The 25,597-nt window shown below is 44.0% G+C and overlaps 2 protein-coding genes and 1 long non-coding RNA gene across 3 annotated transcripts in view; 2 read left to right on the top strand and 1 right to left on the bottom strand.

Moving 5' to 3' along the window:
* The window catches only part of pvalb7 (parvalbumin 7), a 39,296-nt gene that overhangs the window by 2,849 nt on the left and 10,850 nt on the right, over window positions 1-25,597 (bottom strand). The window lies entirely within an intron of this gene.
* LOC115581502 (uncharacterized) lies at window positions 63-9,229 on the top strand. Its single transcript, XR_003984043.1, has 5 exons — window positions 63-565; window positions 2,709-2,797; window positions 8,265-8,327; window positions 8,630-8,767; window positions 8,919-9,229. It is a non-coding gene; the product is annotated as an uncharacterized LOC115581502 (long non-coding RNA).
* ncf4 (neutrophil cytosolic factor 4) overlaps window positions 12,040-25,597 on the top strand; it is a 35,751-nt gene continuing 22,193 nt past the window's right edge. The window contains exons 1-5 of the mRNA XM_030416617.1: window positions 12,040-12,503; window positions 14,614-14,698; window positions 14,777-14,936; window positions 22,656-22,726; window positions 23,495-23,622. Of these exons, the coding sequence (XP_030272477.1) occupies window positions 12,472-12,503; window positions 14,614-14,698; window positions 14,777-14,936; window positions 22,656-22,726; window positions 23,495-23,622 (476 nt within the window). The 5' untranslated portion in view covers window positions 12,040-12,471. The remainder of the gene's footprint in view (window positions 12,504-14,613; window positions 14,699-14,776; window positions 14,937-22,655; window positions 22,727-23,494; window positions 23,623-25,597) is intronic.

The following is a 25,597-nucleotide window of genomic DNA, read 5'->3' as shown; positions in this document are numbered from 1 at the left end:
ATGCTGTTTAGAATATTGCAACATTAGTAATAGAACACTACAGAGAAGAAGAAAGTGTAAAACACTTCAAACATTACTCATGGATGGTGTCAATTAATAATTATTACCAATATGCAAACTTTGAGGTGCTTTGCCTCTTGTTTGTGTTTCTCGCTGTCAAGGATCTTTTCTCTATTTGTACTCAGCTCTAATCTAAATTAGGGTTTAAATAAGGTTGAATGAATAGAGTATAAATATAAAACTGGCAATGTATCTGCTAAGTCACGTTTCCCCAAAGCTGGACGGGATTGTGTGCCTCAGTGGCGCTGCAGTACCTCCTAGATGACAACAGGTGTCAGAACTGAGCTGAAGGCTCTCAGGCTCCTTGTTTGTCTGTTTTGGAGAGCTGGGAACACATGCTGAGCTGTCAAGACAGATGTTTGATGAATGTGTTTTGTACCTATCACAGATCTGTGTCTTCAGCAGCATAGTGCCTTCCTCCGGCAGAGTAGTTTAGTCATCCTCCCTGCACTCCGTTGACCCCCATGAAAATATTATCCCTCCCTGAAGGACGGAGAGAACAGAGGTACGTAGCCATCCTTCCTCTCTCTGTCCGTTCTACTACTTTCCTCCACCTGTAGCCATTTAGAGAGAATCTGTTTGTGGTTTCTGAGATGTACAAACTAATGATAATCTTTTGAAAGTAGAAAGCGTGATCACCAGCCAAAGATGTCTCAGGTTTTCATTTTGTGGTTTGTTTATGTCTGAAAGCTCGTTTGGATACCTGACTTCATCTTTTATCCATCAACAAGAAACCTTGACGGATAGTTCTGCTATGACAAGTTTTTCTGGATCTTTATATCCTTCCAGTGTCATCGGACATCAGATCAAATGCGTCTCAGTCATACCACAAAGAATCTGTGTTGTGATCAAAAGGCCGAAGCTTCTGTCACCGTTTTGCAGCGAATGAGTCGCCCTTGAGCTCATCCCTTTCTCCTCAGGGTGGTTTAGAAAGTGAAAAATTGCAATGCAGACACAATGACTGCTATCAGCTCCGCAGTGAACAAATACGAGCGCTGCGGTGGATTATTGAGCTTAGATTTCTGCACCATCTATTCATCAGATGTCAGACTTTCACTGCAGATTGAATGTCAGTTCTCGGCTCTTGAGTTTGTCGTAAATAATGCGACAGAAATATCACGTTAAGCCTTCAGTTCTCGTTCTAGAAACAGAAATGATAATAATTTCATGCAAATAATGAAAACATCCTGGCAAGCTTTGGTTGAGAACTCCAGCAAACTATGTCAGCCGACAGCACAAAAGATCTCCGCCAGTTAAAGATTGAAATTCTGGTGACAACACAGTCAGCAGTGAGTCGAGGCACAGCAAGTTGTTTTATTTAAAGTGTATAATTTATTAAAACAGGCGGTCTCATTGAGCATCTGGGGCCTCCTTTGTAGCGCGGGCACAGCTAAAATAGTAACAACCACGGAGAACATCTAGAAAACGCATTACTATTAATTACAGTGCTCAACTTCTCGGCTTCCGTGCCACGTCCCTGTGCATAAACACCTACTTACGGTGAGACACAGGCCAAGAAAACAACCATTAGAGCAACGCCTGCCCCAACATTACCTTTAACTTGATCCAGAGCGCTGCAAAGAAGGAAAGTGCTGTTTCCTTTTATTGTCTTGTATTGTCAGAGGTGATCAACATCAGACCAGAACTGAGTAAACACTTAAACAGAAGCTTGTTTTTTAAGGGACTTAAAGTTGCTTTATGATAGAGAAGTGAATGAGGTGTTTTTACACTTTTTTATCGGAAGATTTTGTCCCTGTGACTTTTTAAAAGCCAAAGCTGTTGAAAATAGTCTAAAAAAACGGTTGACGGACACGCGTTGGTGCTTTCGACAGAAGATGTAACACTTGCATTGTTCCTCTGACGTGGTGTTGATGACTTTTTCACCATCTTTACTTTGGGTTTTGTGCTGAGTGTTTTTGGATAGTCGACCCTGTAGATTTATTCCGTTTTGACGCACTGTTGCGCAACTCTTTCCCCGCTGTGATCCACTCGTTCTGATTTACACACAACATTGTCTAAGATCACACATGTTGAAGAGTTCATCTGAGCCCACCACTTCTCGACACAGAGAGAGCGTGTGTGTCCCGTGTGGTCGTGCCGGAGAGCCTCACAGGAAGGCGGAAGCTGGTGTCAGAGAAATATTTAACTCACACTCAAAACTCTCACGCTGACTTTGGAAGTTGTCACAATACTTTAGCTTTATTTACGTGGATTATGACTGCTGGTGCTGCCTTAGATTATTTCATATTACTTCTTTTATATCACTTCTGTTCTGTTTTTGCTGATCTTCTTCGTGATATACTGTAATCATTCCCCATTATTCCACTTAGTTCAAATCATGCTCTTTTATAACCCCGGCTGCACTCACATCCATGATGTTTTTTTGATGTCAGCTCAGTTTTCTAGCGGAGCTCTGACTCTGTTTTATCCAAAAGCACTCCTGCTGTACTCTCCACAGCTACAAAATATTTGATCATCGTGTTGCATGCGGCTTAATTATTCATGCAACCAGCAAAAGGTATTTTTATTCAATTGCTGACTGTTTGCTTGCTCGAGATAAACCCAGCAATAACTGAGTGTGATTTTCCTGCTCGTGATATTTTCAAATGACATTTAACGTTTTCTCGTCTTGTCTTACCTGAATGAAGGCGTGGATGAGTGCACCTGAGCTGAGACAGAGGGCGAGAGGAAAGGTGATGGGAAGAGGACGGAGTAGAGAGCGGGGTTGGAGGTGGAGGTAAGATGAAGTTGGGCGGGAGGACACAATAAGACTTTTATAGCTGCCTCCAAACACCACATCCCCACCTCTCTGTATTCTCTCTATTTTGAGAAAGGTAGGGTGGCTGTCAAATCATGACACAAACATCGTCGGCCCAGGAGTGCGGTGGCTTTCTCTGCAGCAATAACAAATCACACACAGGCCTGTTAATAACATCACTTCATCGGCCTGCCCTCAGTCCACATCTCCTCCCCGTTGACCCTCTTCCTCTTTTGTTTTCATCCTTTTGACTCTTAATCTGCTTCACATTATGCAGCCCGTGTCGCTGATAAACCCGCTGCACTTTACCTGCTCAGCACAAATAAGCAGACAAAGTTTGTGACTAGCCACTGGAGCACTTAACAGCTTAAGAGCCAGATATTTCCCTCAGTGGTTGGCGGACACCAAAGCAGGACGAAAAAGAGACAAAAATGAATAAAATATAATGTTTCTCTGTGTCGCTGAGCTGTAAACTGGCAACTGTTGAGAGATTTTTAGCTGGTGGTGGCGTCCTGCCCCCAAGTGGTCGAATAAACTGATGCAGCTTCGACAAGACTCCCTTTTAGCTCACAAAAATCCCACAAACCTAAAGTTTAACACTGATTTCTTCACTCGCAAAAATCTGATTTCTTTCTGATTCTGTGTTTCTGATTCCCCCCCTGAAGGAACACCTTACTCGAGTTGTTTGTATTCATCTCTCTCTCTTTTACCCTAAAAAAACCTCTCCTCCTCACTTCCTCTCCTGCAGTATCTCTCCTTTAATCTCTTTTGCTCGAGCTCCGTCCATTACTCCCCTTATCGCTCCTTCCTGTCTCCACCCCATCCACTTTCCTCCCTCCATATCAAAGAACGAATTTGCTCGTCTTTCGCTGCGCCCGTATCAACTCGTGCCTCTTCCTTTTTTATCACGAATCAATCTCTCTCCTGTCAGGGCCCCGACAGCTTGTGTGACTCCTCGTCTCCTCCCATCTCCTTCTCTTATCTTTTGTTTTATCCCTCGTGTTAGTCAAAGGCAAAGAGAGGAATTAATTTATGGAAGGTGCAAGAAAGAGAGATGGAAAGAGACACGAGGCTGCAGTCAGCAACAAAAGGGCCCGAGGCGGTCGACTCACTTTGTTGTGAGTTGTGTTTTCTGATGATGTTAATGGGTTTAAAGCAGAAGTTTGTCTTGGCTAATAATCCCAAATTCTCTTAGGTGATCATGTCGAGACTTCAGTTTTTAAACTTTGTGATCGACTTTTCCACATGAAGACATTATCTTTCAGAATCACAGTGCACCTAGGAATTGATTTTACCCCAGCCGACTGTTTGGAGATCATGTCCCCGTCACAGAATAATGTTGTTCAGCTGCGTTATGCATGACAAATACTGTCTCTGTCCCTTCATGTCCTGTGTTGACCCTCTGCTTTCTCAGTGTCTCATCCAGCTTTCTCCTCTCAGTCGAATTACGCCTCATCAGCACCATCCAGACGATGGAGGGCAGGGCGAGGCGGTGAGGAAAACATACTGGGAGGGTCAGGTAAGGAAAAATAGCAATAATTGCGGCGAGGCAGGTCGGGAGTTTGTCAAGGACGGGACGAGCTGAGAAATAATGGGGATAATGAAAGAGTGACAATGTTATTAACACTAGAGGGAACAAAGTGTAGGGCAGAGGATCACAAGTCTTTTGTTGTCTGGTGTGATCATTGTTGTAAGCAGCCATAATCATTTTCAACCCTGCAAAGCAAAGATAGACAGACAGGATGCCTGCAAACAATGGATGCATGAACTGTGTGGCTTCACTGTGAGAACGAGACCAGAGCTGAAGTCAAATACTGAGCAGAAGTTATGACGTGTCGTTGCCTCTGGAGCTGTTTTAAAGGAACTTTTGCAGAGCTGCAGTGAGTAAAGAAAAAATGCAACTACATTTAGATTGTGTTTAAAGATGTCCGGGTAACTTGCTCAGCGCTGCTCGGTTTGGGGTGTCAGTTTTGGACATTAAGGAGATTTGAAATCCTCAGTTCGTACTCATTTGCGTCGGTGACTTAACTACAACACCCCACACACCCTCATGAGTTTACTTCAGGCCAATATGTACAGTAGAGTGGGAGAAGGAAGCCCCGCTCTTTGCCAAATGTGCATGACTGCACTGCAGGCACTGGTTATATTGGTATATTTAGCGCTAATGTTACGGCTGGTGTGTGTGGGCGCGCGTGGGAGATGGTGAGTTTTTAAAAGGAATGCACCAAGTTTCTGGCAGTTTGGCTTGTAACGCGGCCAAACTGTTAAATAATGAGAAGCTGAATCTGCCACATCTCTCCTCGGTAGATTCCAGTTTGATTGTTTGACGAAGCGTCATCTCTGCAGTGGGAACATTAAAACATCGTGTGTTTAAACCAGTGATGTGCACAAGGGGGGGGGCAGGGGGGACAGTCGCCCCCCCCTCGTGGCTCAATTGTTGAAAAACATGCGCTAAAGTGCCTTCTTGGGAGCCAAAAAAGCATGTCAAAGTGCCCTCTTGGTTGGCAAAACACACTAAACTGCCCCCTTGGCTGGTTAAAACATGATAAACTGGGAGCCAAAGGTGCGCTAAAGTGCCATCTTGGGAGCCAAAAGGTGCGCTAAAGTGCCCTCTTGGGAGCCAAAAGGTGCGCTAAATTGCCCTCTTGGGAGCCAAAAGGTGCGCTAAATTGCCCTCTTGGGAGCCAAAATGCGTGCTAAATTGCCCTCTTGGGAGCCAAAATGCGTGCTAAAGTGTCCTCTTGGGAGCCAAAATGTGCGCCAAAGTGCCCTCTTGGGAGCCAAAATGTGCGCCAAAGTCCCCTCTTGGGAGCCAAAATGCGCGCTAAAGTGCCCTCTTGGGAGCCAAAACGCGCGCTAAAGTGCCCTCTTGGGAGCCAAAACGGCCGCTAAAGTGCCCTTCTTTTCGCCCCCGCCCTTCAAAAAGTCTGTGCACGCCACTGGTTTAAACTGAACCCGATCCTGGAAATAAACGCTTAATGTCATTTGCAGTCACAGCCGAATTCCTCCAAGTACGCCTACATTCATAGTAATAATATATTTATATTTGATATTTAATATATTTTACCACCATAACTGTTAAAAGCCCTGTGAACCCGATTGAAAAGACTTCTGCTCGGGTCAAAGTCGGGCAGATCTTTGCAGAGAGTTATGTGAATTCACCAAACACGCTTCATCACCGGTAAGAATGATTGAGATTCATGTTTTCCCGCCTGAACAAGTAAAGCAAAGCTCAAAGAACGGTGTGGAGTCTGAATATGCCGTGACAGTCTAAAGAGGAGGTCTCATCAGGTCAGATAAGTGATAAAAGCAATGGGCCTCATGAATACCTTCAGTCATGAGGTAAACTGTGTTTTCCTTTTAGGTTTTTATTTCAACTATTTTTCATTTTGACTTTTGACATTCGCTGACTTTCATTGCCAACCACATGAATGTCTCTCTCATCTGAAAATGTACCTGCACGCTTAACATAATAACATGCTTTCCCCAGAGACACCCTCTTCCTCTTCCTCTTCCTCTTCTTGCCACAGATATTTCGTGCTCAAAAGTGTCGCCAGATGTCACATGTGCATGCTTCATTTTGGGGCGGGACTCTTGAGGCACCTCGCAATTCAATTTTGATTCAGAAGACTCGACGCAATCACGAATGATTATCAATTCCTCTCGGTGCATCTAAATGTGACGTATGTTTTCTCGCTTGTGTGACAACTTGGCACTTTTATTTTGATCCATAATTAAGATTACACAGATTGATTTACTTTCATTATCTTTGCTCACGCTCAGCGATCCTCGTCAAAACTCAAAAAGTCGCCTTGGAACGTAAAAAGCTCAGCCGTGAGCTCGTTGATATAAGATCTTCAAGACATAATCTTCCAAGAGAGAACTGTGATGCGTCTAAGAACTGTGTCATCTCTTCATTAAATCTAAAACAAATAGTGTTTTCCATAAAGTAAAGCTCTGGATATCGAACTTTGGACAGAAAGCTCTTGAGCTGAATCACACGGATTATAGTCTCAGTATGTCACTCAGGGCCTCGATTAACTCTGCACTCAGGTTCACGTCTTCCTCTTTCCACTTCCCTTATGACGTCTCTATGGTAACCAGCTGACTTTCTGTCAATCGCACTTCTTCTGTCTCTGTGTGTATTGTGTTCATATGCATATGTGTGTGTGTTTACGCGTTTTGTCCGTCAACTTAGCGGCTCGTTATCTTTCATCTGCAGGCGTTTTACAGCTGACTCGTGTTTTAGAGTTTTTACTCCGAGGCTAGCATGTAGTAAACTATGTACAAACACAAACGCAGTACACCAACACACAGATAAAGCCTCTCTCACACATTATACACATTCCCAATCAACACATTCTCTCTCCTAAACACACACACACACACACACTACAGACTCGGGCAGCTGGCCTGACCTTGACGATAAACGCACCCTTGAAAAGTGTTTCTGCAATTCATGGCCGGCGATGGTCTGTTATACGAGCAGCGTTTCAAAGGATCCAACTCATGCAGAATTAAAATAGATATGGAGTCAATATGTGCTGCGCACACACACACACACACACACTCCTCTACGCAGCCTCACACTTTATTGCACTCTCTTTTTCCTAACTGAGACTTTGTGTAACAAACAGAAGCAAATATTCACACCTACACAGTTTTCCCTCATACACACTCCTACATTCTCTCTTTCTATGCCTCTTTGCACGTACTTGACTAAGTTTTTTGACTCGGTTACCAAGTAACATCTGACAGAAACATTTTTGTCAACGCTTTTATCCCAGCGCAAACAAGAGGCCACACTGGATACGCCTTCAGCACACCCTGTCTGATTTACTTAAGCTTCTAAGTGCTGCAGTTTCTTTTTCCTCTGATCTTTATCAGTCTGCGTCTTTAGTCAGCGATGAAACGGTTCAGGTCTCGTCGTTACAAAGCAAACATCAGGCGGCTGCGGAAGATTAAAGTGGTTGTGTGATTGTCCGTCCGTCGTTGGGAATCCCAACTGCAAGCAAGTCTAGATATTGTGCGCAATAATTTTAACTGACAGCATGAGAGTGTTCAGAGAGACTGAAGTAGAACCGACGTCTCACAGAGCGATCAGATGGATTCAGACTGAGCAGAAACTTTAACACGATCAGACACCTGCATTTGATCCTGAGCCCGCAGGAAACTGTAGACCATAAATCAGTGTTATCTCTCTCTCCCTCACACACACCTCCATCATAGCAACAACTTTGCTGACATCTAGTGTTACACCTTTTAATCACCTCAGATTTGATGTCAGAACTGTGTCCCCAGATTTTCAGTCCAGATTTTCCCCCCTCAGAGTCACCAGTCCTCACCTGTATTTACCTTTAATTGTCAACTTCAAAAGGAGAGGTCAGGTCAAGACAGGTCAACTAAACATTTGTGTAAGCGTGTGTGTTTCTATTTTCTACTCCAGGTGAGATGAGAAGTAGAAGGAAGGACGGACGTACACGCTGCAAGAAGAGAGTTGACTAAACAGGTGGAGGAGATGGATTATTTTCTAACACATTTTGAAGGATGATGCACATGAACACTTTGGTTTCAGACGCATATTTAACCTGTCAGAAGCCTGATATATTGCAATAGCTCTGATAAACTATTTGTACATTTCCTGAACAGCACCCAACATAAGACAACACCAGCGGCTGGTGCATTCAGACAGATGTTTTCCTCAACGTGTTGTTGGAAGCTAAAATGAGAGTGAATATTGGACGTAAAATCATTATGTTGCTTGGATCTACGTAGCTTTTTTGTCACTTCTTTCCATTCACTCTCACACAGCTACCAGGTGTGTTACCTTGCAAGGTGCCGGCCTCACCATTAAGGACACTTTGGCATTAGGAGCAGTGTTGAGCTGGGATTTGAACTGCCAACCCTGCCAGTAGCGCACAACCTGCTCTACCTCCGGATGTGTCGGCGGTGCGTTTACTGTTTGTTCTGCTGCCACAAAAAAAAAAGACTCTCTGCAGGTTTATTTTTGCCGTTCAGATTTGCTCCTTATTCAGTGTAACTGAGTTAAAAATACATGTCCTGCTCATCGGACCCTGCCGCCTCTCTTGTGTGCTTTCAGGTCTCAGATGGTGACCGACATTTAGCAGCTCTCTTTAAGACTGAACTCACGCGTGGCCTGCAGGTGCAGGACGGGAACAGCAGAGAGTTCACAGAGTTTCAAGGTCCTGCGGTGTCTTTCCAACAGAGAGAAGAGATGTCGAGAGTGGTGCTGAATGATTCACACATTCCTGCAGACAGGTACATGAATCAGAGAGTTTGAGGAGACAAAACCTCAGCTGACCACAGTAGTGATGGACACCTACAATAGAATTTCTTTATTAAAAATGTAAACAAAATGTTTCCAGGCGCCAACTAAAGTGATAAAACACATGTCTGCCTGTTCCTTTACTATTATTTCAAGTAGTTATTGATGCTTATGTTCTGCTTTGGATTTGGATGACTGTATTTCACATAAATGAAAAAAAAAAACATTTTAAAAAAGTTACTGGAAAACATTCATCTTGGTAAATAGATTCCGCCAAAGTCAGCACCTTAAAACACTAAGAAGGCTCGACACAACATGAAACTTTGCTCGTAGTATCACCAGGGTCTCTACACATGAACACAAAAAGTGTTGATCCCTGAGTGTTACCTAACAGGCAGGAGAGTAATGGTGGACCGCTCCTCAAGCCTTCCTGTTAGGTCGCACGCGGGGATCGACACTTTTTGTCTGCCATGACGGCGGCGGTGCGCCGGACATGCTACTGCTAACGTGAGTTGTCCAAAAACCTTCTTTTTAGTAAACTCTGCGTACACAAACAATGTTCTCAATGCTCGTGTTCATGTGTAGAGACCCTGGTGATACTACGAGCAAAGTTTCATGTTGTGTCGAGACTTCTTAGTGTTTTAAAAATAGCGATTTTGATGCTAGCATAAAAGTGCCCGCAGCACTCTCATTGAAAATGAGCTTGCCCGAAAAAGGAACTACGGTAAATCTTAAAAGTGCCTCTTTCGTCGTAATTATGCTTTTAGACGAAGGTTTGACTCGTATTCAATCACAAAAAAAGCGTCGGTTGCTTTTTGGCGAGAGTTTCACTTTAACAAAGTTTCTTGCACTGGCACGTGAATTTGTGTTCCGCTGTGTTCCCTTCTCGGTAAATGCGGCATGACATCACACTTTTTCTGTCCAATCCAGATGCAGCGCTGAGTGTCATCACTCATGTAAAAGGTCTGTTCTCACAGCTTCATAATCGTTTGTCTCTCACATCTTTAGATCAGAAATTACACGGGAATGTGTAAACTTGTGTTGCTACAACTAACTTGTGTCGTGTCACAGACTTTAAGTGTGACTCTGTGTTTGTTTTGCACAGCTGGTTCAACAGCCTGTGTTATTATTCGTCTCCACGTTAGATATTTCTTTCAGCTCAGTCTCTTTGAATCTGCCTTTTTCTTTGTCGCGTTAGATCAGTTTGGCTGCTTTAACACGTCCATCATCCCAATTGATTCACATTAAGTTTGCAGTGGATCATGATAACAGCTTGTATTAGTCTTTAGCCAGCGTGCACGGTGACTGTGCAAGCTAATACCACGCTGAAGACGGAGCGCTCAAGCTGGAGCAAGGTTGTGCTTTTTGTTTACGTGACAGAAAACTAACAATCGTCTATTGTGTGCCGCAGTGTGGGAGGCTGGGAGAGGCTGCCAGTAGTCAACAATCTTGTTCACAGTATTTACACTAATCAGTCAAATTGAATGTGGGAGTGATTTGGGATTGATGGCGCCTGTGTGCACAGACTCTGGAGCAGTTACTTATTTACAGTCGCTGATTTTTGGGGTTTTTTTTGGTACAACAAGAGAGAAAAAACAACAATAAACATACACAACTGGGTGCAAAATAACTGTCAATAAGAAACTAAAACACTTTTTTACATCCATTCACCTTGAATCAGAACCACTGATCAACAATACAGTAGTGCTCACTGTGTATTGATACACTACGGTAAGGTAAGGTGTATTAGCTTAAATGTATCACGCCACAACAATTTTGTACTAGTATGGTTCTCATTTTTTCAATCACTCATCTACTGTACAGGAGAAGTTTGTCTAATTTAGTTCTGTTTAAGGGTTTTTGGATACATGGGAGCTACTTGAGAGTGACATGAATACACAACAAACCAACAATCACTGTCATTCTCGATCAATTTATAGATTACAGCAGGACCTAAATTGGTGGTTTGATAAAATGTACTAAAATGTACCCCACAAAATCATTCTGTTGTCCTGGAATTATTGATTCTTTCCACATAGAGCTTCTCAAGTTATCTGGTAAAAATCAGTTTTTTTTCCAATATCTTACAGCGTCGGTTATCATCGTTAATCTGATTATAGAAATAAGAGATTTGATGAATGTTTGATTAGGTTACCAAATGTACAAAAACAACTTTTTGAACACATTTTTAACTCCTTTCGTTGATTCCCGATGATTCTTCAGCACTTTCTGAAGGTGAAGAAGCATTTTTCAGTTTGACGTGTTACTCAAAAGTACTCAGCGCTGAGAGTGCGAGCTCCTGCAGGAACATGTGCACCCACAAACACACGCACCAGAAACATTTCAAAATTTAGATAAGTATGATTATAGGTGACAGGTGGGCGGACTTCACCTGGTATGCAGGTTGCTGTTCTGCTGTTATGCGCACACACCCAGCAGAACTGGGAGCTTTCCAACTCTGGCACCTTGTTTTTTTTTGGTTTTTTTTAAAATTCTCTTTACATGGCCTCAGGCGCACAAAATCACACCTGCTGCCTCTGCCAAACCATACATGTTTGACAACTGAACAAGAAACCACACACACTGCCAATTTAAACACTAGATACCTGTCAGCTGGTGTTTTTTAAAGGTTTGACATGGCTGAATCCAAAGTAAAAGGGTTTGTTGTAGACTACTGTATTTACAGGCTGTCCTGATTGATTGATTGATGGTTGCAAAGGTTGTACTCGATCATGATGGGACGGATTTTAAAGGGCTGGATCACACAACATTCCTCATTGTGATTCAAATCATGTCAAGGAAATCTAAGTTGTTTTTAAGTTTGTGTTCCTGTTTCAGTACTTCACATTGTTTTGGGGCGGCTGCAGATACTTCAGGTGTGGATATTTCCAAAATAAAACCATGTTGTGTTCATGAAAATATAAATGAGGGAGTGTTTTTTTGTGATTTAGATGACCTGACCCTTCAGACTATAACACTATCTGTCTCCAGTCTGCATGACTCCAACTCATCTTCAGAGAGAGCTCTTTAAAGATGCGCTCCTCTACCTCCTGCTGCTGTCTGAACATCACACCTGCCCTCACCTGCGCGCCACCTGCACCCCGTCCAGGCCACGCCCCCCTCCGGCACGGTCACTTGAACGCACCTTCGCTCGGTCGTTTTTTTTTGGGGGGGGGGATAACTTTCGCTTCCTGTTGCTGTTTCCGCACAAACAGTTTCAGAGGCGGTGAGTCAGTGTGTGTGTGTGTGTGCAGCCGGCGGTGTGTGACTGACTTCTCCCACTAACACTTCTTCTGTGAGAGACGCTTCTTCTCTCCGCACAGACAGTTCAAGTTCCTCCTGCAGCTGAAACGCTGGGACCGCCACCATGTCGCTGCCGCAGCAGCTGCGAGACGAGAGGTGAGTTTGTCTCTGATAATGAATAAAATGAATAAATCCATTAATAAGTTAATGAGTCTGCAGGCTGGCGCTCAGTTATAGCGCTTAAAACTGGAACTATGAAGTAAGTGCAGCTGCGTTTTAGTGTCTGTGAACTTGGTGGTTATGTCACAACATGATATCAGGTTATTACACCTCACTTCACTTTTTCTGTCGTCCTGTTATGTTCAGTCTGTCCGGGTATAATGGACCCACACTGAGCAGTGGTTGCAGAAGTTCAGTGTCTGCGTAGTTGGGTTGTTTTCTGGTCTTTCATTGCGGCCACAGATGGAGCACAGACATTAAAATACAAGCAACAGGTTGTGACACTGAACTGTGGAGGACTAAAAGTGCCATAATTAAATAAATAAATAAATAAATACACCCTTAAAGATAAATTAAATGTCTCATTAATTAATTAAAATTGGAAGTAAATACATGCATGTGTTATTAAATGTGTCATTAATTCATTAAAATACCAATTATTTATTTCACGGTTCTGTGTTGCAGTGCTGCATGAATTTGTTTTATCTGTCAAACTCGCCCGTCAAAGTCACCGGGCGGGGCTTACTCAAAATTTAGTCCAATCCTTTGCTTTGGTCTGAAGTCTTGAAACCGAACCGAAATCCATTATCTGGGATCAGTTTGCCTTGACTTGATGTGCAGGGTAACCAATCAGGTGTTAGGATCCGCCCACCGACTTTGATGGGTGAGTTTGACAGATTAAACAAATTCATGAAGCGCTGCAACACAGGACCATGAAAAACTACTTTTCTTAACTTTACAATACACTTACTTACTAACTATATAATACACTCACGGTTTGAGTCTCAAAACAAGGATGAAACAGCTGGTCGTCAGGGCAAAAGTGATTCATTTCATAACACAGGATACACACACGAGCTACCTCGGGGTGAACTGAAACTCTTCTTCTGATCATCCAGCTTCCACTATTATTTTTGGAACTTCAAACTGTGTCTTGACCATATTGGGATGTATTTTTAAAAAGCCTCCAAACGTCACACCCAGGCCCCTCCTTTCTTTTGGCCTCGGTGGCGTGTGGCAACACCTGTTACTCATTTATTTCAACATTGTCATCTTACAACCTCGAGTCAGACATTGGTCTTCCCCTGTCGTCCCCATCAGACTCAAACTGAGTGTTTGAGCCTATAGCTGGGAATGAAAGGGATCTTCCATCACCTATGAATAGCTGGAGTGTTTGTCACCGGCATGTTGGTAAATGATCATGTTTCAGTTTCAGACACTATAAAATAATTGATTAAATAGTGAAATAATTATAGATGTTTTTTTACATAAAATGAATTGGTATTTTAATGAATTAATGACACATTTGATTAATTATTTATGTATTTATGGCACTTTAAGTCCTCCAATGTGTAAAAAGTGATTTCAATATAAGCAACAAGTTAATAAAAGTCAATAAAGATGGGGATTAAAGGAACAGTTTGCACAAAAATGAAAAAAAATCAGTTGTTATCTACTCAGAGTGCCGATGCAAAGTCAGGTGAAGTTTCCAAACATTTCTGGAGATTCACAGGAAAACAGCGACGCAGCGTTTCCCAGAACAGCTGAAGTAGATGGGGACTTGTTTTAAAGCGCAATACAATAGCAGCAAAAAAGAATAAAATGGCTCCATACAGCTCAGCCGACGAAATCAGACTCTCCCGGAGGCCCCGACATCCCGAATTGATTTGAAAAGACGTAATTTACACCCTTGCTCAAGCTGAACTCTTCACTGTAGTTGCTAAGCTAAGCTAACCGCTAGCACGCCTGTCTTTTCAAATCACTTTGGGATGGCTTGGATTATGCCGGACGAGCTGTATGGAACCATTTTATATTCTTTCTCTCTTAACGCTCTGAAACACGTCCTCGCCTGCTCCACTTGTTCAGGAGAACGCTGCAACACTGTTTTGCTCTGAAACTCCAGAAATGTTTTCTGGAGTACGAAACTTCACCCGACTTTCCATCTGCACGGGCGTGAGTAGATAATGATAGAGTCTTAATTTTTTTTATTAAACTTTTCCCCTTCAAATGAATAGAATATTCTAACCACTTTATTTCTTTTACGCAGCGACTTTGATCAGCTGCCTCACAACATCGCTGTCAGTGCCACCATCGCCGACATCGAGGAGAAGAAAGGCTTCATCGACTACTTTGTAAGTTTTACAAAAATCAGCTGAGAGCTTTGACGACAAAGAGTACAAACCCGCCTCATGTTTACGTTTCTCTCCCAGAGGTTTGTGATTGAGGTGAGGACTAAAGGAGGGAGTAAGTATCTCATCTACAGGAGGTACAGAGAATTCTTCAACCTCCACCAGATCCTGGAGTCCAAATACTCTCCTGAGAACCCGGAGAAACCTGGTCCCAACACCTGCGTCCTGCCTACTCTTCCAGGTGAGTGAGATCGCAGCGCTGATAACTGCAGCGGCGGCGTGCAGACGTGTCACGTCAGAGCAGTCAACACGGCGACAGCTTTCGCATTGTTCAAATACAAGTCATTCACTACGTCCTTCATATCTGATTAGCAGCTTTTTCCAGTCTGACTGGTACAGTATGAGAGAGCCTCTGAGCCAAACTACGTGAACAGTCGACGTCTCTGATCTCTGAGTTTTGTTAAGTTGCACCGCAGGCAGGTGAATCTTCCCTCTGGATACCATGCCGGACAGAAAAATGATTCCTGCGGCTGGTTCTGATTTCCGCTGTCTGCACGTTGCATGTGAAACTTTTAGTTAATGAGTTGAGCGTTGCTCAGATTCTGCAGCAACACGATGTGATGTCATCCATCCGTGCAGTGTGTTCACATGCAAGCACACCCTTTCTGCTCGATTGCACCATTGTGCGGTGTTTCATGTGTGATAAGCCTTCAGACTCATGGAGGTTATAACCAAACTGAACAACCTGTTCTTCACTTCTTTCCATTTGTTTTGCTACCTGCCGTAACACAGACAGTGTTTATTTGTGTTTTATTACACTCATACTGTCTCAATTGTTCTAGTAACTGATAAAAGTGAGTTTTCCTCATTTTTCTGGGTCGTTTTTTCGTGTACGATGAGCCAACAGTGCAGAATATTCCCATACAGCCGGTTGTGTCCAAGTTAAATCTACTGTATATGAAGCGTCGTGGTAAATAACACAGCAGGTTTCTCATATTATTAGCTGCTACAGCCTGTCACTGTCATGGCGATACATTAAAATACTCCAATACTATTACAACACAACAGAAAATGCCTCTCATCTTCATCATAGTCTCTCACAGTGCACCCTGTTATGCAGCCACAAACGCAACATTAAATCCAGACGTTGTATTATTAATCCCTGTCAGTACTTTCACTGTCGGTAGCCCACGTTAACTACTAACAAATGTCGGTCAGCTTATAAGTGACTGAAAGAGAAACTAGTGGCACCTCGTGAGTCACCGGTGCTAGTAAAGTTAGCTGCAGCAACCGATTTTGGTGGACAGCTTTACGGTTTTAACAAGGAAGTGAGATTGAAAAGCCACCGTGGAAAACATTATGTATGGTTGAGGAGATATTAGACTTCAACTTTTACTTTTTGGACTTTGAGGAGCAGATAAAATGAACTGCCTCATCTGGAAACAGGCAAATTCAGCACTGAAGTTATTTAACGTTGAACTGCGGTGTGAGATACATCTCATGTCCCAGGATGAGTTCATGGGCGCTCCTGTTCCGACTCTACACACATCCTCTCAGTCATCCTCCCCTGAACAGAATCACAGTGTTATTTAGAGTTATCCTCAGCATTTGTTCTGTCTCAGGCTGCGTTACCAAACAAATCCTCCTTTCAGATGCTCCCCTATCATGAAAACTTTAATACTAATGGTGAGGAAAATAGAGTGCAGTCAGCCCGGCTCCAGTTTCACAGCGATGACAGTGATTTTCGCTGCGTCCGGCAGAAAACAGGGGGAACATTGTACTTTTTTACAGCGTCGTTTATGCCTCGTCATGCTTGTAACCTTCACCTTCACGTGCGCACTCGTTTCTGCTCCACCTCATGCATATGGAGAGGAACAGACTGGGTTCACGGCGACAGCTGGCTGAAATCTCCCTCCCTGTGGCTGGAAGAACCGAAACCCATCTGAACGCGGTTTTAAAAAGCGAGGATGTGATACGTGTGTCGGGCATTCAGATCTTGTGTTGTGCCGAGAGCATTTTTTCACCCGATGAATCAAAAAACACAGTAGTTTCAGATGAAATCACAGAAGAGCAGAGAATAATGTTGTATGATTTTTCAGTTTCATGTGAACTCACTGAGTTAGATTCTATTCGAGCCACTTGGATATACCAAACAAAAAGCTCTTGAGGGAGATATCTGATGTCCAACTCCTACTCAGAATATTTATTCAGTAGAATTTAAATACTTTGTGAGGCAGCAGAAAAGGAGTTGACTAAATATGTCTCAAATTACAGCTGCAGCCCACCTTATTGTTCACAGGCTTCTTGATCCAAATACAAAGTTTTTAAGCTAAACCTGCGGTGCCAAACTTTTGTCTCCCCCTTCTGGCAGTGAGGATCTTCCGTACTCTACATATTACTTGCTGTAGTCTACTCGGTCGCCATCGTTAATCCCCCCTTTAGTTCTGGCAAACAAGTCTTTGCTTGTTAACGTAAAACGAATCAATACCAGTGCGCCAGTGCAGAAAAGGAAATAGAGATTTATCCAACAGTGAAAGTGTTAACTTGCATAGTGTGAAATTGTTTGGCAAGGGCTTGAATGTAGCGGAGAGTTATTTAAAGTCCCGCACTGAAGCCTTTGATTATTAGTGTCACATGAGTTTAATTGGGACGATCCACCACTAGTGTCTGTGATACCCAGATTTGACGAAACAAAAGCAAAACAATCAGAATATTCGCAAACGTTCAAACAATCCAAGATCAAGTCTGTAAGATTTGAACAAACAAAAACGCCACGAGTTGTCGTTTCAGAGTGAAGCTTCTTCCCTCACACGTGATCTTTGGCTGAGGACAGATGCCGTCTTGTAGAGAGCGCAACACAAACCAGATAATTTAACAAGTTCGAGTTTGGTCTGATGTCACGTTACTCACCAAAGATTTACATTAGAGATAGTGACAGCTTTTGTGGTGTGCCACTGGTGATGTCTGTCATTGTGAGAGTGACAGCTGGCTAAAACTGACAAGATAATAACAGATTTCTGCAGCAGAGTTTAGCGACTCTGTGTACTAAAACGGCGTCTAAACTCAGAGTCAGTCGTGCCGTTTTTCGCTTCCACACGCTCTGACTTTCCACTTTTCAACGCTCGCACTGTACGCTGTCGAACAGGAGCGCCGTGCTGCAGCACTATCAGGCTGAGGTGAGGTTTTATTTTAGCTGACACTGATCCATTAAGATATGTCTGGATATGATCCTCAGGATCTGCCAGAGACAAATGCAATAAAGATTAAATGTTATCGTTATCAGCTCTCCAAATGTCATTTTAATGAACTCAGTGAACTGAAGGGTATTTCTTCCCCTTAAAGGTCTTGAAATCGTTTTGGAATAAAACCTTTAGATATGCCTGTAGCAGAGCGTCGTCAGGCTTAATGTCAGAAACTCTGCACCGCCGTCAGTCATCGCAGTGCCACGAGGTGTATACCCTGCAAGGTCAGTGTTAAAGCTCATATCAGAGGGCTGTGATGAATAAGTATAATCCACAGTGACATTCAGAATAGTCAGAAAGGAGCAGATGGATCGAAGGACAGATGAGAGCCACGGGGAAAATATGTGCAAACAGCCATGTTGAAAAGGGGGGGAAAAGGTTTGGAAGAGATGAAAGAGAGACGTTCGTACATTCATCCACTGTGTAGGATAAACGTTCTAAGATGACAAGGAGTCGAGTCGCGTCGGGAGAATTAAGAACGGGAATGAAAGAGAGGAGAAAAAATCCACCCAACAGAGGCGGCGTTTAATAATCTAAGTTAATGGAAAGTGCAAAGTCACTGGCCCATGCAAGTGAGCTGTTATTAAAGCAGATTAAGTGTGTGTGGGAAGCACCTGGACTGACCACAGTCAAACAGAAACTTTAAATTAGAACGAGTCAGCGGCGCAGTAACGAGCGCCAGACTGAGGAGCAGCCAGAGAACAGAAACCAGCATCCGACTCATTAAATCTGCTAAATACAGACATTTACAACAGTTTGTCTGTGTGACGTTGATGCAGAGATTTATTTAAAAGTGTTTTTTTTTTAATGCTTTACTTCTGTAATCTTTCAGCTGAAGATGAAACAGAAGTCTGCTAACACATATTTTCACTTCCTGGCCTCGATCGGTTGCCAGGGGCGGTTTTAGGGGGGGGCCAACAGGGGCCAGTGCCCCCGTAACTCCGAGTCTGGACCCCCCTGTGGCCCCCCTGACAGGGAGTCTGCATTAATAACACAATGACAGATTTCTTGCAATGATTTTGTACCGAAGGGAAAGACAGAAATAAAGTGTCTCAGCAGTTTACTACCCAATCAAAATTGCTGAAATTGTAAACACTGCTTTGTCTGAATGAGGGATTTATCCTTTTTTCCGGGTTGTATGTGCCCCCTTACAAAAAAGCCGGCCCCAACCTGGCCCCCCTATTAAAACTGGTCTAGAACCGGCACTGTCGGTCGCTGTGTTGCGGCGTGTCTGTGTGTGTCCTCTCGTCCTCGTCTGCCCGGCGGCTCCCGTTTTATTCTGCAGCTCGTTGTTTTCCCATAAGTCACTCTCGTCTGGGAGCCGCCGTCAGTGTCCGCATTGATTATCGGAGGCTGGAAACCAACATATGCACCAATAAAGCCTGAAGGCTCTGAATGGGAAGCTCGGACCATCGATTTAGGAGGGATGAGGACAGATGGAGGTGTTTGTGTGTTTCGCGCGTGTGTGCGAAAGTGTATAAATTACTTATAGACGGTGAGTCAGGTTACACTGCTCTGCTCTGTGATCACACTTAAGTCACATACAGATTTATTTCTGTTGGAACCCGGGTGGCTTTAGCGTAGCTATCGACTAACATTAGATTCGGTTTAACGTTCAGTGTCAGATCAATGAGCCAGTTGTGGAACGTCAACGCACCCAATCAGGTTAATCACAGACGGGAGCTTTGTGGTTAAAGTAACAAACGCGTTGGCAGCAACAACAAACCACAAACCTTCATGAAGTGGATCAGATGATTGTTTTGTGAGTGTTTTGTTTTTCCTTCATGGTTTTATTTCACTTGCGGTGGCAAAATCTCGCCAGCAGAAACACTGAAGCCCGTTCTTACAGCTGCAGGCTGTTTTATAGTGATAACCAGCCAAAACAAGCCAGAGCTCATTTGGAGGAAGCAGCAGTCTCCCGCCTGACACGACATCATCCAACATCACCGACTCGGCGCCGCCGATTAGCAACCACATTTTGTAACATCACTGATGTAACTTCATCCGTTTTATCTTCGCGCTGCACCTGTGCGGTTGGAGCTCTGCCAGAACCGAATCCAGTCCAAACCCTTAAAAACAAGACCTGTGCTGTTCTCTGATCTCTTTACTGCTCTTGTCAGCTCCTCTCCGTCCTCCTCCGAATGCCTCCCTCCCTTGATATTTGCTGTATGTGCTGCGAGCCAAGCAGGGGGTAAAGTTACAAATGCATCTTATTCTTGGCATTTTCTTCCAGGCTGCTCGGAGGAGGAGAGCAGCGAGGGTTTTTTTTTACCAGATAGTGTGTTTGTCGGCAGTTTCGTGGTCAAAATAAAACGTGAAAATCAGTTTTTAAGATGGTGAGTCGTTTGTCTTTGTCGTAATGTTTCTATAATGGCTCACTCTCGTTTTAAAAATCATGCACTTCCCCTCGTTTTCGTGGCCCAGGTCGATATTCTTGCTTCGGTCTCTCTGGTCGTTGTCCTCTGACAGTCCAGCCACCATATTCAGGTTAGAGAGGATCTGAGCTGAAACAGTCATCTGTCTCGCCTGTTTTTGAATATTGAAGTATTTTGATTTACAGCAAATATTCGACTAAAAGATGCTGGAATCAGTTAAAAATAACACTAAATCACAGTGATCTTTAAAGGAAAGATGTTTTTTATGCCCCACTGCTTAATGTGCATCTGTTATAATGTGTTTTTTTTTAGACTAACCCACTATGGAGGTATTAATTTCAGTCATATCTTGTAATATGTATAATTTAGACACACACCCAGGGCTGTTTCTCTCATTGCCACGTTCTATATTGGGAAAGTTCTACTTTTCTCCAAACTCTGATTTAGCAGCTGCCACTGAGGAGTCTGCTGGATAATATTAGATCTGATGGGTTTAATTGCAGTGCCAGATCTCATCAGGATGGAGAGGGAATAAGAAAGACAGCAGGGAGAGAGGAGGGAGACAGAGAGGGGAGGATGGGTGACGGGTGACGGGTGACGGGTAGGAGCAAAGAAAAAATGGAAACGGATAAAGGTCTGTTTTTCAAATTGAAACCGTTTTATTGATTAAAGTTAGTGAGAAACATCCCGACTGTTTTGTCCCCTCTTTCTTTCCCACTTCTCACTTCAGCTCTTGTTTTCACCCCATCATTCTAATTTCAACGAATCAAAACACAATGCCCTCGCTCATCCTCTTGTTGCATCACAGGTGTAGCCTTCGCTGCCTCGACCTGCGATCTTAAAATAGAATAAAGGGACGAAAGCCGTCCTGAAATAGAGTCAAGGTCGGAGGAGAGGGCCCGGCAGATGGTGGGGAGATGAGCGGATGAGCGAGTGAAGGAGTGAATCTGTGTCCGCGGCTGATTGAGCGAGTTATCGTGCTCGGGAGCGAACGAGACGGGGGGAATTGAGAGAGGACAGAGGGCTGAATATTGTGGCTGAGGGTCATTAAGACTGTGCTAAATTTGATTTAACAGCGGTGTTAGATGGCCTTGGATGGATCGTTGAGGGGCCTGAATTAGAGCATTAGGAGTCTGCGCTGTGCTTCATAACGTCTGACTGGACCGGGCTGTGGGTGTGTTCACGCTCTCAAGAAGGGTTTCACGTCTGAAGGGGCTGCAGCTCAGGATTATTAGCAGCCTATAATTTGTCTGTGTCCAAATGTTTTGGGTCCAATCTCTGTGTAGGTACCACACAGAGGTAGACATGCCCTTAATCAGCTGTTTGCGTAGGAATACCTCCTCGCACAGCTCCAACAAGTTCATAAAATGCTCATATAGTATTTAAACCACTTATGCTGCGTCTTAATTCAGGGTCTGCATCCTTCGAAGGACCCGATCTTTGAGGTCTTTGAAGGCGAGTCCTTCAGAGAGACCTTGTTTACCGCGTCGGCATTGTTAAATGTGGCGGTGTAGCCTCTGGTGCACTTCCTGGTTGCATCACCAAATGTTTTACACTTCAGTCACGATTTCTGCCGCCGAGGCCAGCGAAAGTGACGATCTACGCCACGCGAAGGATAGAAAAAGAGGGAAAAGAAGGAGCATTTGTGGGCTGCATTTGGAGGAGCCTTCGTATTGGGGCAGCCTTCACGCAGCGTTGTGGCGTAACTGGCCTTCAAATGCTCCTCCGGAGGATGCAGACCCTGAATTGAGACACATCAAATAGTGTCCAGCACCTCGATACCGAGGCTCCATCCCTCTTACAGCTGCACAATCACAAAGAGTGAAGTCACCAGTTTTTTGCACAGTGGGAGGAAGTGCTAGTGTGTCGTCTATCTATAGAGTCATCGAAGAACCTTTGAGGACTAACAAACACGTGCACTTCTTCATAAAGCGTTTGTAAAGCAGATTCTTTCAAGCTATTTTTCTTACATTGTGTATCGTTTCCACGTTCACATGTCGAGTTTTTCTTCCCCGCACGTCACCACCAACAACTGTCAATCTTCCTTGCGTGCGGACTGTAAACGATCATATTCAGCGGGTGAAATTCTATAAATAGACTAAAATTACATCTTAGATTTAGTCGATCGAAACTTCTGCTCACCCGGTCTGAGACTCAGTGTGTGTGAGCTGTGCACATTCTACATGCTGCGCTTCTATAAATACCAGTTTACAGTCTGTGTGTGTGTGTGTGTGTGTGTGTGTGTGTGGGGGAATTGCATCGGCCTTGATTACACTGTACATCTGACCCCGTGGTGATTGTGTTCCTGCACCCTTTTTTAATTGTGAACATGTTTCTCTGCAGGAAAAGTCTTCATGGGCAACAAGAGGGAGATTGCAGAGAGCAGGATCCCCGACCTGAACACGTACATGAAGGTGATCACGTCTAATTTTAATGCACGCTGCCGCCTTTTCGTTTCTTTTCCGTGCAGAGGTTGCCGAGCTGTCGGCATGTTGGCTCGGCTTTCTTCTGCAGCGCCGCGATGCAGGAGCCTACAACTTGGTGGGCTGAACAATGCTGTAGGTGGATAAGCACTGACTCGGATATTTCAGCAGGAGTTTGCAGATGGAGCCCAACATGTAGGCGTTGCTGCTCTCTTCTCTTTGCTCTGCCCTGTGCCCACATCACGTCTGACTGACTGTAGTTGTGGGACTTTTGACATGTTTCAGCGTTGCTCCATCGCTAAAAACACGATCAGGTTCTCTTTCTCCCACTCGCTCACTTCTCTTTTTTCTGCTTTACTCTTTTTTTTTTTTTGCCCGCATCCTACGTGGTTCTCACTCCGCCACACTCTCTCGCCTTCGCTTGCCTTGCACTTGTAATCTTTCTCGCTTCGTCTCCTCTGTTCCATCCACTCCTTGCGCCCTTCTCTCTTCAAATCTCCCACCGCCCCACTTCTCCTCATCCACATCTCCTCTTCCATCAAACTCCCACTCTCCCTACAATCCCCCTTTTTCCACTCGGACCTCTCCCACCATTCACCTTGACTTCCCTCCATCTCCCTCTCTCCTCCGTCTCCACCCGTCTTCCTCTCAAACGCTGCGTCATCACCTTTCCTTTCGTTTCTCTTCCCTCTCTTCCGTGTTGTCCAACCCTTCTCCCATCTCTCTTGCCTCATTCTCCCTCTCTCTGCTCCCTCCCAGAGGTTGCTCGGTCTGCCAACGTGGTTTCTAGTCGACGAGGCTCTCAGGATGTTTTTCTACCAGACTGACCAGGACAGCCAGCATGAACCACGAGCCCTCAGGCGCCTCCGCCCACCTACCCGCAAAGTGTAAGCCCCTCCGCACACGTTGCTAAAAGCACTAAGAGAATGACTGGTATTACTACAAAAGCATCTTTGCTGAATCCCCTGAGCAGGAGGCCAGATGTGACTAAATATGAATATATGAATACATCCACAGCAGGCAGATTGTTTATCATGAGCGCTTCGAATCAGAGGAGACAATACTTCAGTTATACAAAGTGTCCGAGGGTGCAAAGGTGCCAGCCGCTGAAGCACACTTGCAATTAGCGATGATGAAGGGCACCATTTGTTGGTGTTCGAGGGCTTGTTTTGTGCCCTAATTTATTTGCATACATTATTATGTGATTAAGAAATCCTGCAGGGTCTCCTGAGGCCCTCAAAATGTGACCCCGGTCTGCGAAATATCGAAGGCTTTTTAATCACGGAGATGTAAAACTGCGTCCGCTATCTTTTTAAATGGTACCACAATTAGTATCAATCTGGTGCCATTAGGCCTTTTTAAACCACTCGAAATAACGAATGAATTACATAAAGTTTTGAAACTGAAGTAGTCGGAGCAGATGAGGTTCGGGTTTTGTTTGAATTTGGAGGATAAGATCGAGGGGGGGCCCTCCAACGGCGTGATGGGCCCCTAAAAAGAGGAAAAGGATGGAAAGCAAAAGCATAAACCTTGAAAAGTGTCGACTCTATTAATAATTATACCAGTTACTTAAATGTATTACTGTTCGAGTGTCAGTTTTCCTTCGCTAAAAAAGAGCACGAACAAAAAAAGACAGAAGCACAAATATATTCAACCTAACAAGTAAATCAATTAAACCACACGAACCAGAGAAATCTATGAACCAGGTATTAAAAAACTTTTAGCTCGTCGATCAGGCTTCTGTTACTTAACATTTGTGACTCTCAATGGATGCGACGAGGCAAAAGAGAAAACTTTGGGCTACTTGCTTGAAGTTGGTCAAAGCAGCAGCTTTTCCTCCTTTACAGTATTATCGAAGAATAGCAGCTAACAAAGCTCGTCTAATTCTGTGATAAACACGTTTTATTTCTCATAAATTCCTCACAATTAAAATCCTCCCCTCTGAAACAGCTGAAGGTGAAGATGATGCAACAGTAAAACAAAGCAGATATCGGAATGTCTGAAGAAAAAACTTCAGCTAGAAGCTACAAAAGTACTGAGAGCTGAACACGGAGACTTTTAAAAACGTCTCCTGCTCAGACACAAGTTGAGTTCTTGAACGTACGCTTGGTTTGGGGTGAGGAGGAGGAGGGTCGTTATGGTTTGGCCGTGGTCACAAGACGTCAGTGAAGCCCGTTTTGAGGCAGAGCAGACCCACTTTGGTCCTGATCCGAGAGGTGCCTTCTCGGGTGCAGCTCGGCTCACCTTGGCACGCTTAAACTGGTGATGGAAGCGTAAATGCATGGCTCGGGTTGACTTGGTAAGCCAGATGTAGCAGTGGAAAAGCTCCCCAGAGGGATATTAAATCTGTATATTGATTAATGATATGAGTGGCATCAGCATCTAGAGATGGAGCATCAGGTTGAACAGTGTCCTGCAGCGTCATTGTAAAACCAGGACCTAAAAACAGAACAGTCACACCCTCAGCCCGGTTAAAAAGGTGATGCAGCTGTGCAAAAAAAAGTTATGAATATTTTATGTTAAATTAAAACGAGGCAGTCCTGAGTTATGACGTCCCATTTGGCAAATAAGTGCCGCCTTGATTTCCTCCCGTCTTATCCCAGCCCGTCTCCCTCACATCATAAATGGACGCAGTTAAGTAGCGAGGAAAAGATGGAGGCAAGGCTACATAAATTTGGCATTGAGAAAACTCCGCAGAGACTTATTACCCTTTTTTATGATCCACTTCCTCATTCATAACGGCCTCTCGGGCCTCTGATTGGCCCACAGGGTTACACCAGCAGGAGATGTGGTGAAGGTGGACTCTCTCAACAGGAAATGATGCAAATGTAGACGCTCATTACTTCCTCTGTTCTCGCAGCC

This window comes from Sparus aurata, chromosome 1 (assembly GCF_900880675.1).
Source record: "Sparus aurata chromosome 1, fSpaAur1.1, whole genome shotgun sequence".
Lineage (NCBI taxonomy): Eukaryota > Metazoa > Chordata > Actinopteri > Spariformes > Sparidae > Sparus > Sparus aurata.
The sequence above is the reverse complement of the archived record's forward strand: the minus strand, read 5'-3'. Positions and strand labels throughout refer to the sequence as shown.